This window comes from Salvelinus fontinalis, chromosome 39 (assembly GCF_029448725.1).
Source record: "Salvelinus fontinalis isolate EN_2023a chromosome 39, ASM2944872v1, whole genome shotgun sequence".
Classification (NCBI taxonomy): domain Eukaryota; kingdom Metazoa; phylum Chordata; class Actinopteri; order Salmoniformes; family Salmonidae; genus Salvelinus; species Salvelinus fontinalis.
The window spans coordinates 10,711,137-10,726,746 of record NC_074703.1 but is presented as its reverse complement, the minus strand read 5'-3'; the positions used below and the strand labels follow the sequence as shown (position 1 = coordinate 10,726,746).

The window sequence follows — 15,610 nt, the reverse complement described above, 5'->3', positions numbered from 1 at the left end:
TCTTCCTTGCCTCCATTGTCCACTCTCTTTCTCCCTTTCACCCCCCCCTTCTTCTCTGGTATCTATCTTTCCATATCTCTCTCTCTTCCGGTCGACCCTTCCCCAGTCGTATGTGGGTCAGGTTCTCAGAGCTTGTTGTTCCAAATCAGTCACTCTCCTCTGAAGCGGGCTGTTTTTAACTTCTTCCTCCTCTTCCTCCTTCTCTTTCTCTAATGAAAGCATTTTACCAGGCTATTTCTCTTCTTCACTCACTGTTTTTGATAGTGGAGGTTTGGCTTTCTTCTCTCTGTCTCTCTCTCTCTCTCTCTCTCTCGCGCGCTCTCTCTTTCTCCCCACCCCTCTCTCTGTCTCTCTCTCTCTTTCTTTTTTCTCTTTCTTTTTCTTTCTTATTTCACATATGTGTCCTGGTTTAACTTTGAGAGACAGAGGGAGGGAGAGAATGAGTAAGAGAGAGTCGTTACAGAGGAAAGAGGCTTATGCTTGCTCTGTCCTGTCCACTCCTGTTTGTCTCAGCTAAGGGCCTTAAGAGAGTTTAGGCATCCTTCACTTGCCAGCTCAGATCACTGCACCTCCACACAGGCACTGAAACCAAGAGCTAACCCACTGGCACTGCAACCCACAAGGCACCTAGGCAAGAGATGGCAGGATTGTGTGTCTGTGTGTTTCGAGACAGAGCAATAGAGATACAGAGACAATATAAGAGGGCAGAGTGCTTAACAGCAGCTGAACGTCTTGGCATTGTGTTTACATGCCAAAGACTGTCTGTTTAGCACAGGAAATCTGGAGTCTAGTGTTGGAAATTGGAAACACACACACACACACACACACACACACACACACACACACATATCCCTCTAGAAGACAGAGGTTATCCAGCTGTGACCTTTGTTTTTTCTCTAGTCTCTACATGACAGAGTGGTAGAGTTTGGCAGCGTTGGTAAAATGTCAACTTCCATTTTCATTATTCATCTCTTCACACACACACACACACACACACACACAATAACACTAATGCCTAAAGCATTAACCAAATCCCTAGCTCACGTCAGCCATGAATATCCATCAAAGCAGTGCAGGTTAAGGCTTGTCTAACATCTCTACTCTTCCATCTCCTTACATTAACCTCGCTGTGTGTCCCCATCTCGCTCCATTGCTCCCCCACACTCTCCACTTTTCCAGCTTTCTCCCCTGCTGCTGGCTCCCTGCCACTGGTTCTTTCTGCTCCCCCTTGCTTGTGTTTGACCTCTCGGACTCCTGCTGCTGGTTTGTGCCCTGCAATCATCCTCCCAACATCTCACCCTTGGACTGTGCGTGCGTGCAACCTCATCCTAACGCTCTTTTGATCTAAAGAGGTTTGATTTCCTACCATTTCCAGCCCTCGCACTCCGGTGACGAACTGTGTGTGTCTGTAATTTCGTTGTTTACTAGTATAGGGGGAGATTGCCATGGTAACTGTCCATGAGATTGTCCCAATACTACAGCAAACTAAATCAACAACATGTACATCTTGTGTTGGAAACACTGTAACCTTCCAACCGTTCTTACTAAGGGTGATAGACTATTCATCTTACTATCTCTGCAAAACACACTACATTGATCTGAGATAGTTGCATTCGCCATGAAACGATCATTGTGTCACGTTACAAATGATCACTCTGCTCCTCTCTCCGTTCTCCTCATCCTTCCACGACCCTCTGACCTCACTGGCATCATCAAATGGTGCGGAAACGGTCATCATGATCGACACGAGCCCGGCCCATCTAACGGTTCTTTTCACTTATCTGAAATCAATGGGGGTTGGTCTTCCTGTTGTTGCTGTAGTATTGGAGACCTGGTTACCCACAGTTAAATAACTAGTGTGCCTGGATTAGCACTAAGATTTAATGGCCCACTCTGAGACTTCTTAGTATACAGAGTTAAATTCTCCATTGGAAGCAACAGTCAATAGTTGGACAATCATGATCATGGCTTGTGAGTTTTGGTATTCAACTCTGACAAAGAGACAATGTCTGTTGTAACTAGGTCGTGTGATTCCATGCTAGGAAGATACAGAGAAGGCACACAGTAGTAGGGTTGCATATTCAGAGGTTGAAACTCTCCGTGGGAATTAACGGGAATATAGGTGAATTAATATTAATACGATTTAAATGTAGATGTTTTTTGCATTGGATATATTTACCATATCATATGGAGACAGAAACATAAACCTTTTTACCTTATCATAAGTAGACATAATTGCAAATGATTAAATCCTTCCAGTAGAAAAAAATCAAAACAATTTAGTTACAAATTCAACTTTAATTAAAAGAGTTGACTCTTCACCTGGGATGATTTCACTGAACAACAAAAGGGAATATTGAATGAGTCCCAATGATCCATCGCATCTCCCAAAAACGTTTTCAACATACATCGGTAAAATGATAGTCTAGAAGCTAAAGATTTGGTTGTCTTTCTCTCAGGCTTCCATGTCTTCTACCTGGACCTCCTCAATGTCCACCTCTTGAACATCAGACTCTGAGGCCTAATCTTTTTTTAATGTATTTCATATCTGAAAAATACAATATACAGGCAGTGAAGCCACTAAGCAACTACACCCCACCAGTCATCCAACAGACTCCCATTCAGAGCGACAAACCAAAGCATCCAGGGTCAAACGCCCTGCTCAAGGGCACTTCGACAGATCTCCCACCAGGCCCCAAAAAACAGGAACCCGAACCCTCCAAGACCACCTCCCCCCAAGAAAAATTATATATATTCTATTAATTCCATTCCCTACCCCCAAATGCACCAACAACCAAGAAAATGAACTAAAGAGGAAAAAGACTAAAAGAAAACAGCAAACAAGGCTTCATCTTCACTGTCCTTTTCCAGCCTTGTTGAGGATGGCTCGTTGTCAGGCTCAAAAAGCCCAAAATTTGCCCGGATGGCCACCAATTTTTCAACCATTGTATTGGTCAGCCTGTTGTGTGCTTTGGTGTGTGTGTGTTCCCAAACAAGGCCCATTTCCGCTCTGATGCGGCTGATGTTGGTGGGATTTGGAGGATGATTGAGGCAACAGGGGAAAGCGCCTCAGATCCACAAAGTCCCTTCCACCAGGTGGCTGATGAGATATGTTGGCACAACTGCCATATTGCATCTCCATCCCAAAGCCCTTGCTTGGAAGTGTACTTCGCCAGACTGCCAAGAATCTTGCCCTCATCCAGGCCAAGGTGTTGAGACACGGTTTTGATGACACCATAGGCCTTGTTGATCTCTGCACCAGACAGGATGCTCTTGCCAGCATACTTTGGGTCCAACATGTTTGCTGCGGCGTGTATGGGCTTCAGGCAGAAGTCTTAACGCTTTTTGATGTATTTCAGAACTGCAGTTTCCTCTGCTTGGAGCAGCAGGGAAGTGAGCAGGGCAGTACAGATTTCTTCTCTTACAGCTGCAAGCAGAGTCTGAACGTCAGACAGGATGGCATTCTCTCCCTCAATTCGTACAATGGCTACTGATATAGGTTTCAGGCTGCTTACCACTCTCTCCCAAAATACATAATCCTGGAGGATCCTCTTGATTGGGGTGTCCATATCGGCAGATTGTGATATGGCCTTTTGGAGAGACTCCTTCCCCTCCAGGAGACTGTCAAACATGATGACAACAACATCCTAACGAGTGTTGCTGGGCAGCTTCAATGTGGTGCTCTTATTCTCACTTTGCTTGGTGAGGAAGATTGCTCCTATAACTTCACATACCTAACCATTTCCTTGGCTCTCTTGTAGAGTGTATCCATTGTTTTCAGTCCCATGATGTCCCTCAGGAGCAGATTCAATGCATGAGCAGCACAGCCAATGGGTGTGATGTGAGGGTAGGACTCCTCCACTTTAGACCAAGCAGCCTTCATGTTCACAGCATTGTCTGTCATCAGTGCAAATACCTTCTGTGGTCCAAGGTCATTGATGACTGCATTCAGCTCATCTGCAATGTAGAGACCAGTGTGTCTGTTGTCCTTTGTGTCTGTCCTATTGTATAATAAGTGGTTGAGGGGTGGAGATGATGTAGTTAATTAATTATTCCTTGCCCACGAACATTCAACCCCCTTTCAGAGATGATTCCAATACAGTCTGCTTTCTCTATGATTTGCTTGACCTTACTTGAACTCTGCAAATGAGTAGATAAAGCATGTCTGGTTGGAGGGGTGTATGCTGGGCGAAGAAGGTTGCTTGTTGTGAGCTCTGAGGGAACTTTATGCACTTGGCCAGATGATTCTGCATCTTTGTTGCATTCTGCACATATGATTTTGCACAGTATTTGCAAATGTACACAGCTTTTCCTTCTACATTAGCTGCAGTGAAATGTCTCCACACGTCAGATAGTGCCCTTGGCATGATGAGTAAAAAAAACAAATACAATTCCATGTACAGATAAATAGTTAAGCATTTAGATTAAATAACTGCTTTGTAAGATACAGTTATAGTCGGAAGTTTACATGCACTTAGGTTGGAGTCATTAACTTGTTTTTCAACCACTCCACAAATTTCTTGTTAACAAACTATAGATTTGGAAAGTCGGTTAGGACATGTACTTTGCATGACACAAGTAATTTTTCCAACAATTGTTTACAGACAGATTATTTCACTTATAATTCACTGTACCACAATTCTAGTGGGTCAGAAGTTTACATACACTAAGTTGACTGTGCCTTTAAACAGCTTGGAAAATTCCAGAAAATTATGTCATGGCTTAAGAAGCTTCTGATCAGCTAATTTACATCATTTGAGTCAATTGGAGGTGTACCTGTGGATGCATTTCAAGGCCTACCTTCAAACTCCGTCCCTCTTTGCTCGACATCATGGGAAAATCAAAATAAAACAGCCAAGACCTCAGCAAAAAAATCTGGTTCATCTTTGGGAGCAATTTCCAAACACCTGAAGGTACCACGTTCATCTGTACAAACAATAGTACGCAAGTATAAACACCATGGGACCACGCAGCCATCATACCGCTCAGGAAGGAGACAAGTTTTGTCTCCTAGAGATGAATGTACTTTGGTGCGAAAAATGCAAATCAATCCCAGAACAACAGCGAAGGACCATGTGAAGATGCTGGAGGAAACCGGTACAAAAGTATCTATATACACAGTAAAACGAGTCCTATATCGACATAACTTGAAAGAACACTGCTCCAAAACTGCCATTAAAAAAAGCCAGACTACGGTTTGCAACTGCACATGGGGACGAAGATCGTACTTTTAGAGAAATGTCCTCTGGTCGGATGAAACAAAAATGGAACTGTTTGGCCATAATAACCATCGTTATGCTTGGAGGAAAAAGGGGGAAGCTTGCAAGCCGAAGAACACCATTCCAACCGTGAAGCATGCGGGTGGCAGCATCATGTTTTGGGGGTCGCTTTGCTGCAGGAGGGACTGGTGCACTTCACAAAATAGATGGCATCATGAGGCAGGAAAATTATGTGGATATATTGAAGCAACATCTCAAGACATCAGTCAGGAAGTTAAAGCTTGGTCGCGAATGGGTCTTCGAAATAGACGATGACCCCAAGCATACTTCCAAAGTTGTGGCAAAATGGCTTAAGGACAACAAAGTCAAGGTATTGGAGTGGCCATCACAAAGCCCTGACCTCAATCCTATAGATGTGTGGGCAGAACTCAAAAAGCATGTGCGAGCAAGGAGGGCTACAAGCCTGACTCAGTTGCACCAGCTCTGTCAGGAGGAATGGGCCAAAATCTCCCAACTCTCAAGCTTGTGTAAGGCTACCCGAAACGTTTGACCCAAGTTAAAGAATTTAAAGGCAATGCTTCCAAATACTAATTGAGTGTATGTAAACTTCTGACCCATTGGGAATGTGATGAAAGAAATAAAATCTGAAATTAATAATTCTCTCTACTATTATTCTGACATTTCACATTCTTAAAAGAAAGTGGTGATCCTAACTGACCTAAAACAGGGAATTTTTACTTTGATTAAATGTCATGAATTGTGAAAAACTGAGTTTAACTGTATTTGGCTAAGGTGTATGTAAACTTCCGACTTCAACTGTACATGTTTTAAAATGAAACGTATGGAAACATTTAGCAGGCTCAAGCTAAAACCCGCATGGTAGCAAAAACTACCAAGCAGAAATTGTTAACAAGTTTGAAATGATTTAAACACACTTTGCTGTAGGCTACTATTTACTAGTTAACAAAAAACCATGTATGTCATATAAAATATATTCACCCCACCCAGTATTGTAAAGAAAACTTACCAGAAAGCATGTAGTCCTTGACTCAGACAGTGTAGTAGTGTGGGCTCAATAGCAACTCATTAGTGTGCAAGATATTGAGAATCAGCTGTACATGTGATTGAAAGTGTGCACTGCACATGTGATGGAAGAATGCACTGTGCATGCAGAGGGTTGCAATTCCATTGAATTGGGGATAGTTTAACCAAAATATGCCACACGACCTAGAATTGCCTTATGTGTATCCCACAAAAAAAGGTTCACTGTTATAAGCTAACTTTTTTGATGAATTTAAGCGAAATCCCTGGGCTTAACTTCTCATGGAAAATGTCAGGAATTTACTATAAAGTTTCTGACCCTTTGCAACCCTACACGGTAGTGAAGGAAATGGATAAGACTCAGATTGCACACATCTTATTACTGCTTAGCTTAGCTAAGCTAATGCCACGGTCCCAGCTGCTCCTTGCTCAGGGGACCTGTTGTTGTAGTCAGTGCAGTTGTCTGACACATGAGTCAACATGGTCCTGCTTCTACTCCATTAGACACACTGCTGCTGCCCCATTAGATACAAACTGTTACTTGTGTAGCTTTTAGTAGCCTAGCATCAAGGCTGGCGCTTCATGATGATGTAGATGTGTTGTGGAACCAGAACAAGGGAGGCCGCCGGCAAGGGGAAATATTTATTGTTTTGTGTGGGTGGGAGAGTGGAGAGCTTCATAGCACAGGTGCTGACAGATAGGAATTTCACCTATGAGAGATCCCAGATTTTTTTTTATATATAATTTTTATTTCACCTTTATTTAACCAGGTAGGCCAGTTGAGAACAGTTCTCATTTACAACTGCGACCTGGCCAAGATAAAGCAAAGCAGTGCGACACAAACAACAACACAGTTACACATGGAATAAGCAAATTTACAGTCAATAATACAATAGAAAAAGTCTATATACAGTGTGCGCAAATGAGGTAGGATAAGGGAGGTAAGGCGATAAATAGGCCATAGTGGCGAGATAATTACAATATAGCAATTAAACACTGGAGTGATAGGTGTGCAGAAGATGAATGTGCAAATAGAGATACTGGGGTGCAAAGGAACAAAATAAATCAAATTAATAACAGTATGGGGATGAGGTAGTTGGATGGGCTATTTACAGATGGGCTATGTACAGGTGCAGTAATCTGTGAGCTGCTCTGACAGCTGGTGCTTAAAGCTAGTGAGGGAGAAGTGAGTCTCCAGATTCAGTGATTTTTGCAGTTTGTTCCAGTCTTTGGCAGCAGAGAACTGGAAGGAAAGGCAGCCAAAGGAAGATTTGGCTTTGGGGGTGACCAGTGAAATATACCTGCTGGAGCGCGTGCTACGGGTGGGTGCTGGTATGGTGACCAGTGAGCTGAGATAAGGCGGGGCTTTACCTAGCAAAGACTTATAAATGACCTGGAGCCAGTTGGTTTGGCGACGAATATGAAGCGAGGGCCAGCCAACGAGAGCATACAGGTCGCATTGGTGGGTAGTATATGGGGCTTTGGTGACAAAACGGATGGCGCTGTGATAGACTGCATCCAATTCTAACCAGACACCTAGGTATTCGTAGTTGTCCACATATTCTAAGTCAGAACCGTCCAGAGTAGTGATGCTGGACGGGCCGGCAGAATGCTGAGCAACATACAGCTGTGCTCATTCTTGTTTTCTTCCTTGTATTTCTTTATGACAATCTTTTATCCCCCTCTTATGCACACTCACACACACACTTTGACACACACCAATATCTTTAGTTAGTCAACTTGGTTGTCCAGAGACTTGACCTCTCTCTTTCTTTCTCTCCCTCTCTAGGGGAGAACTTTGAGCAGAGCCCCCTGAAGAGGACGTTCAAGTCTAAAGTCCTGGCCCACTACCCTGAGAACGTGGAGTGGAACCCCTTCGACCAGGATGCTGTCAACATGGTGGGTGAACCATCGCTGAGTTCTGAGCCAAACTGAGTGGTGGATGGATGGATGGATGGATGGATGGATGGAGGGACCATATTGCAGTGTTGAGGGGTGATCAGTTACATATAATCTGATTACAAAAAAAAATGTAATTAGATTACAGACGCTTCTGAAAAACTAGATGATTACTTATTGGATGACTTTGTAAGGATGTTTGTGGAAAAAATACATTATGACACCTTTCTGTTTTCTCAGTGACATTCAATTCAGCATTGAAAATCAGGACACGTTTAAATTTGTTCCACATGAGAAAGTCTGACCACAAGTCAGAGACCAATATGATGACACTCCAAATGCGTTTGATGGATCATTTTTGTCTTCATCTAATGCCTATTAAGGGGAAAGTATTGCAAAAGTAAGTGAACGTAATCCGATTACATTACTGAGTTTGGGTAAACCAAAAGTGACTTATTACAATTTTGGACAGGCAACTAGTAAGGGATTACATTTAGAAAGTAACCTACTTATCCCTGACTGAGGGGAATAGGAGGACGATAAACAGGCTCTATTCAATCTAATAGTAGACAGCAGGGAACCAAACTGGGTTGGAGGAAGGAATGGATGGAGGGAACAGAAGGACGATAAACAATACCCCAACTAGGCATTGAAAGGCCTTTTAGATCATATACAGTGGAAAGGAAGGGCATGCTAGGATTATTCCAACCAATGCTTTAGGAAACCACACACACACCATTGGAGCAGAGAGGCCCAGGATTAAGACACAATGCACTGCCTTCTCTCTAGGGTATCCTGGGTAATGGGGCGAAGGCGCCCAAATCCCCTCTGTCTCTATGGATTTACCCAGAGGGTTTTGTAGGCTGCGCTACACGGACTGTGGCTGCTTTTCTGCAGTCTGGGTTTAGATTCAGTTGTTTCGTGTTGATGGGACAAGGGGAGGGGAAGCATGCCAGGGTGGAAGGGTACGTTAGGGGAGGGAATATCTGATAAGACAAAGCGTTATGTTGTCAAATGTCTGCATTCATGAGAAAAAAGCGAAAAGTTAAGATGGTGATGATGAAATTGTATTTGTGCTTTATAGCATTTTATGAACTAGATGGTTTGCGCCATGGTATATCAGACTATACCACGGGCATGACAAAACATGTATTTTTTACTGCTCTAATTACGTTGGTAATCAGTTTATAATAGCAATACGTCTCCTTGGGGGTTTGTGCTAGATGACCAATATAACCCATACACTGCAGGAAATGACAAACCAGAAGACTACATTAAACATGTTTTGAATCACTCAAGACCTGTCATGGAATACACTGCTATAGGTCCCGCTGACCTGTCACTCAATGATCTGGGTCCACTGAAGTATATGTGGTTGAGGGATCATATGTTTGTGGTGTCTGTGTATTTGTGTGTGTGTGTGTTTGCCTAACCCAGCATATTGAGCCCCAGTAAAGGTAGCTAACATTGATACCTGTCCCTATAGAGGAGGTTCAGGAAGCGCTGGGTGTCGGCTGACCGTTGCCTCTCGCAATGCAAGGTCACTATTTTTCCGTTGGCGTTGGCCATTACATCACACGCTGGCGTCAGAACCGCTGAATTATTCACATCGTGTTCTCAGTTTACGTCGGCATGGAAGCGATGGCCCATTGTGCGGTGTGTTCCAGGTCTGGAATGGAACACCAATGCAGTGCAGCTATGAAGGCTCCAATGGCAGAACCATTATGAATCTCAGCCCTCTCCCTGCTTGCCTCAACCCAACCCCATTCATTTCTATGTATAGTGTCTCCATCCCACTCACCATCCATATCCCCTTTCCCACTCTCCATTTCCCTTCTCTCTCATCTCTACTCTCCCTACTCATAGGGTGACCTTAGTGTAATCACACTTCCTACCCCTGTGGGCCTGGCAACAAAGCCGTTCTGATGATTGCTTTTCATATCCCAATCCTTTTCTCATAAATCCCTCCCTCCATTATTATTTCTTTCTTTCCCACTCACTCTCTCACTCTCACTCTCTCTCTCTCTCACACACACACACACACACACACACACACACACACACACACACACACACACACACACACACACACACACACACACACACACACACACACAGACTGCTGTTGGCACCGATTTGATTTTCTTGTTAATTGGGCCCTGAGTCAGAAGGTGTGTGTGTGTGAGAGCTAGTGCCCGAGGATATGCATGAGTGAGGGAGTATGAATGTGTATGTGCTTCAGTTTGTTAAGCTTAATGCTCCATCAGTGTGTCACTCACCCGGAACCCCCACAATTCCCGTGTCCGTGTCGGAATAAGGGGAAATTTTAACAGATGGGAACATTACCTGGGATTATCCAAGAACACTGTGAAATGTTCTGCTAGGAATTCTGAAATGTCAATCTGAAGTCATTTTGAGCCTAACAGAGCTGAGGCCCAGGTTGATGGCCCCAGACACAGTTACAGTTGACAGGAGGGTGGGATGGCTTTTTGGCTTGGAGCCTTTACTGTAAACAGTCGACCGTTTCTGCTCCCTTTTGTCAGAACAGGAAGAGTTTTGAGGGAGACTTCAATGGAAGTGTTTCAATGGGATTAAATGAAACCGCTGTGCTACGGAGTGACTTGTATATGAATGTAATATGTCAGACAGTGTGGAGTTGTTGATACTGTATAATGTGTTTCAGAGCAGTGTAGAGTTGTTGATACTGTATAATGTGTTTCAGAGCAGTGTAGAGTTGTTGATACTGTATAATGTGTTTCAGAGCAGTGTAGAGTTGTTGATACTGTATAATGTGTTTCAGAGCAGTGTAGAGTTGTTGATACTGTATAATGTGTTTCAGAGCAGTGTAGAGTTGTTGATACTGTATAATGTGTTTCAGAGCAGTGTTGAGTTGTTGATACTATATAATGTGTTTCAGAGCAGTGTAGAGTTGTTGATACTGTATAATGTGTTTCAGAGCAGTGTAGAGTTGTTGATACTGTATAATGTGTTTCAGAGCAGTGTAGAGTTGTTGATACTGTATAATGTGTTTCAGAGCAGTGTGGAGTTGTTGATACTGTATAATGTGTTTCAGAGCAGTGTAGAGTTGTTGATACTGTATAATGTGTTTCAGAGCAGTGTAGAGTTGTTGATACTGTATAATGTGTTTCAGAGCAGTGTAGAGTTGTTGATACTGTATAATGTGTTTCAGAGCAGTGTAGAGTTGTTGATACTGTATAATGTGTTTCAGAGCAGTGTAGAGTTGTTGATACTGTATAATGTGTTTCAGAGCAGTGTAGAGTTGTTGATACTGTATAATGTGTTTCAGAGCAGTGTAGAGTTGTTGATACTGTATAATGTGTTTCAGAGCAGTGTAGAGTTGTTGATACTGTATAATGTGTTTCAGAGCAGTGTAGAGTTGTTGATACTGTATAATGTGTTTCAGAGCAGTGTAGAGTTGTTGATACTGTATAATGTGTTTCAGAGCAGTGTAGAGTTGTTGATACTGTATAATGTGTTTCAGAGCAGTGTAGAGTTGTTGATACTGTATAATGTGTTTCAGAGCAGTGTGGAGTTGTTGATACTGTATAATGTGTTTCAGAGCAGTGTAGAGTTGTTGATACTGTATAATGTGTTTCAGAGCAGTGTGGAGTTGTTGATACTGTATAATGTGTTTCAGAGCAGTGTAGAGTTGTTGATACTGTATAATGTGTTTCAGAGCAGTGTGGAGTTGTTGATACTGTATAATGTGTTTCAGAGCAGTGTGGAGTTGTTGATACTGTATAATGTGTTTCAGAGCAGTGTAGAGTTGTTGATACTGTATAATGTGTTTCAGAGCAGTGTAGAGTTGTTGATACTGTATAATGTGTTTCAGAGCAGTGTTGGTTTAGGCAAATATTCTCCAACATGTATGCAGAGTTGTACTGATTTTGATTGCCTGTTGATGTTTCCCCAGTTTCAACCGGCAGCAGGTCAAATGTGCAGGTTAAGACAACAAATCTGGGACCAGCTCCGTTGCTCATTAGCACAGATGGCCCCATTTGTTGCAAAGGGATATTAGAATCCGGTTGTCTTATCCTTATCTTCAACGTAGGTTTGAACTCTCTCCCTCTTTTCCAGGGAGGAATATTTTTTCCTTGATCCGTATGGTTTCATGATATTTCTTGGGATAGAAGGATTTGATTTGGAAGCGTATGGACTCTCATTTGTTCGGGAGAAATTGCAGCGTTTCGGATGTTTTTAATTTGCCTCTCGGTTTCCACACAGAACTGACAGATTGAGGCGGTGTGGGAGTTATCTTGTCAGTAGTGATCAGTTTAAACCAGGATTCACTCACCACTTTTATAATCCATTCTGAACAGAACATTGGCCAACTACAGGCCTGTTTATCTGTGTTAGCGACAGGGGTTAATTTGTGTGTGTGTGTGATGATTAATTTTGTATTCAGCTCAGCTCTGCAAATCAACATAATGGAGATAATCAACCATATTTTATTTCATGCTGGCTGGTGTGTTGCTGACTGGGCTGCTATCAAAGCAGATTATGCTGATTTGATTAGGGATGCGACACGCGCACACGCGCGCACACACACACACACACACACACACACACCAACACAGTCTGGTACACACATATTCTGGTACATGCAGTCTCAGTCGTTTCTGATGTAAGGCCTCATTGATTCTGTCAACTATCTCAATTATTAATACCACATTAATAATCATCATTATTATTGTCCCTCTCCCTCCCTCTCTCCCTCTCTCCCTCTCTCCCTCTCTCTCTCTCTCTCTCTCTCTCTCTCTCTCTCTCTCTCTCTCTCTCTCTCTCTCTCTCTCTCTCTCTCTCTCTCTCTCTCTCCCTCTCTCCCTCTCTCCCTCTCTCCCTCTCTCCCTCTCTCCCTCTCTCCCTCTCTCCCTCTCCGTAGCTCTGTATGCCCAAAGGCCTGTCGTTCAGGACACAGGCAGACAGCCGCGAGCCCCAGTTCCACTCCTTCCTGATCACACGGGAGGACGGCTCTCGCACCTACGGCTTCGTCCACACCTTCTACGAGGAGGTGACGTCGCCTCAGATCTGCTCGGCCATGCAGACCCTCTACCAGATGCACCAGGCTGAGAACCCTTCCTCCGACTCCCCCTCTTCCTCCTCTTCCTCCAGTATGGACTCTCTGGCTAGCAGCCTCGACGAAGCAGATTCTCCGTCTTCATCCTCGTGCCGGTCGGCGGCGTGCGGCGGCTACGACGCGTCGCGGGACACGCTCTTCGTCTCCAAGGCGTTGTGTCTGATCACGCCCATGCCCTTCATGCACGCCTGCTGCCGTTTCCTGTCCCAGGTGCACCGGGCCGTCACAGCCGCCTCGCCCCCGCCCCTCCCTCTGGAAAGCTACGTGCACAACATCCTGTATGAGGTGCCCCTGCCCCCTCCGGGGCGCTCGCTGAAGTTCCACGGGGTGTACGAGCCCATCGTGTGTCAGCGTCCTGGGCCTGGGGAGCTGCCTCTGGCTGACTTCCCTCTGGGCCAGACCTTCACTCTGCTGGGGGTAGAGAACCTGGTGCAGCTCTTCAACTGTACCCTGCTGGAGATGCAGATTCTGCTATATTCACAGGGTAAGGGATGCTTATTTTACATGCACACACACACTCCTCTCTGCCTCTACATTCCTTGGCAGCAGGTTGTGGAGTGGGGGTTGCTTCTACAGCCAGGTGGTATGGTGATGACAGATACCAGTTTGGGGGATGGTTGGATAAGTCATTCCTCCCTATTCCTCAACACTCAGCTGGAGCCAATGGAACATGACTGACTGTGTCATTACTGGGGTGTAATCTGTGGTCCAGGCCTGTCCTTGACTCCCTGGCCCAAATTAGTTTAGGATTAGACTACTGTAATCTGGGTGGGGTAGAGAGCTGTTCCTCTCCCTGGGACTGGAGCTATGCGGGTTGACTGACTGGACAGCAGCAGGGTAGTGGCTGGGATTAGGAAGCATGGTCAGTCAAAGGGCAAATGGCCAGACAGACAGTAGTCTGTAGGCCAAGACTGACTGTATCTGCCATAGACTTCACTGTAGATTACAGTAGACTAAACTACAGGATGCCATTATCTGATTGGCTTAAGACTGTTGCAGAGAAGAGACATCGAGAGAGCTTCTTGTCTGTTGAATGTTTGATTGGGTGGTTCTGGTCCATTGATGTCCTTTGGAGTGGAAAGTAGTCTTGCCTAATGAATTAATGGGTTGTGACTTCCCATTAAGTGGCTCTTGTTTTGTTTTAGAGTTGGTTGGAGTTTAATGTCTCTGTAATTATCTGTAATGCTTGGGAGTTCATTAGTTGAGTTGATGGCAGTCAAACAAAGGGACTGTGACTAGCACCATGCCATTTCTGTCTGCTTGAGAGAAAACGACAGAGACAGGCCTCTCCCTCCTCCTACCACTCATCCTCATCCACCCCTTCGCTCCCATCCATCCCCACTCATCTATCCTTTGAGAAATGATCTCCCATGTTTAATTTATCAAACCAACTGTCAGAGGGAATCGCTCCTGAAACAAAATAATTAAAAACCTCTTTATCCGAATGAAAACATTCCAGTAACGTTTTAATGTTCCTCATTTTTCACGGCGAAGCGTTGGCGGCATGCCATTTAGCTCCTACCCTGCGTCACGGCTGCTAAAAGGCATTCTAATTCCTCTTTAATAAAAACAATGTGCTTGATTTGCCTGGAGGCGCTTTCATGGAAGGGTTGATGCACGGAAACTGCATCTGTAAAATGTTCTGTGGATGGGTCCCAATGCATCCTGTTCCCTATATTGTGGACTACCTTTGACCAGGGCACATTGGGCTCTGGTCAAAACTAGTGCACAATATTGTGAATAGGATGCAGCATGTGTGTTAATGTGACAAGTTTGGCCTTATGTCCTCATTGTCTTATATGATCCATCAACAACCAATGAAATCACAACAGGCGGAACCTGCCCAGTGCCCACCATGATCCTCGCTCACTCATTGGCCGAGACACGGGAAGGAAGTGACAAGCAGGCGTTTAGTCCAATCCTGCAGCTCTGTGGAGGGCGTGGGTCTGAGATGTAATTAATAAGATGATTAATCAGTAATTTAGATTTGATATTTTAGTTATTCCAGGAGCACAGTTATATTGCAACATTTTGAGGCCTCTTCTTGGCAGTGTAGAGAGACTTTGCCATTTTAAAGCAAATGTCCTACAAGTCTACACATTTCTCCATGTAGCTAAGCATTTTGACATGCAGTTGAGAGAAAAGTTGCTGTTTTTAAAACTAAAATCATTGTTTGAGGATCTTTCAATTCTCCCTGACTTTTATTTTGGATGATTGTTAGTTCTCAAAGATTATATAATAAAAATATATATAGTTCTAATATCTTCTAAACATACATTATATCTGGTTTAAGTTGACACTGAAAGCCCTTTTCCATCCCGAACTTTAGGCGACCAGAAAAAAAGCTTAGGCG

General features: G+C 43.9%; 1 protein-coding gene across 8 annotated transcripts in view; it reads left to right on the top strand.

The window, feature by feature from the left end:
* Positions 1-15,610, top strand: part of LOC129838687 (DENN domain-containing protein 5B-like) — a 78,157-nt gene that overhangs the window by 35,460 nt on the left and 27,087 nt on the right. For all 8 annotated transcript variants that reach the window (XM_055905825.1, XM_055905824.1, XM_055905823.1 and 5 more), the window contains 2 exons: positions 8,050-8,159; positions 13,063-13,741. In XM_055905825.1, coding sequence (XP_055761800.1) covers positions 8,050-8,159; positions 13,063-13,741 — 789 coding nt within the window. The remainder of the gene's footprint in view (positions 1-8,049; positions 8,160-13,062; positions 13,742-15,610) is intronic.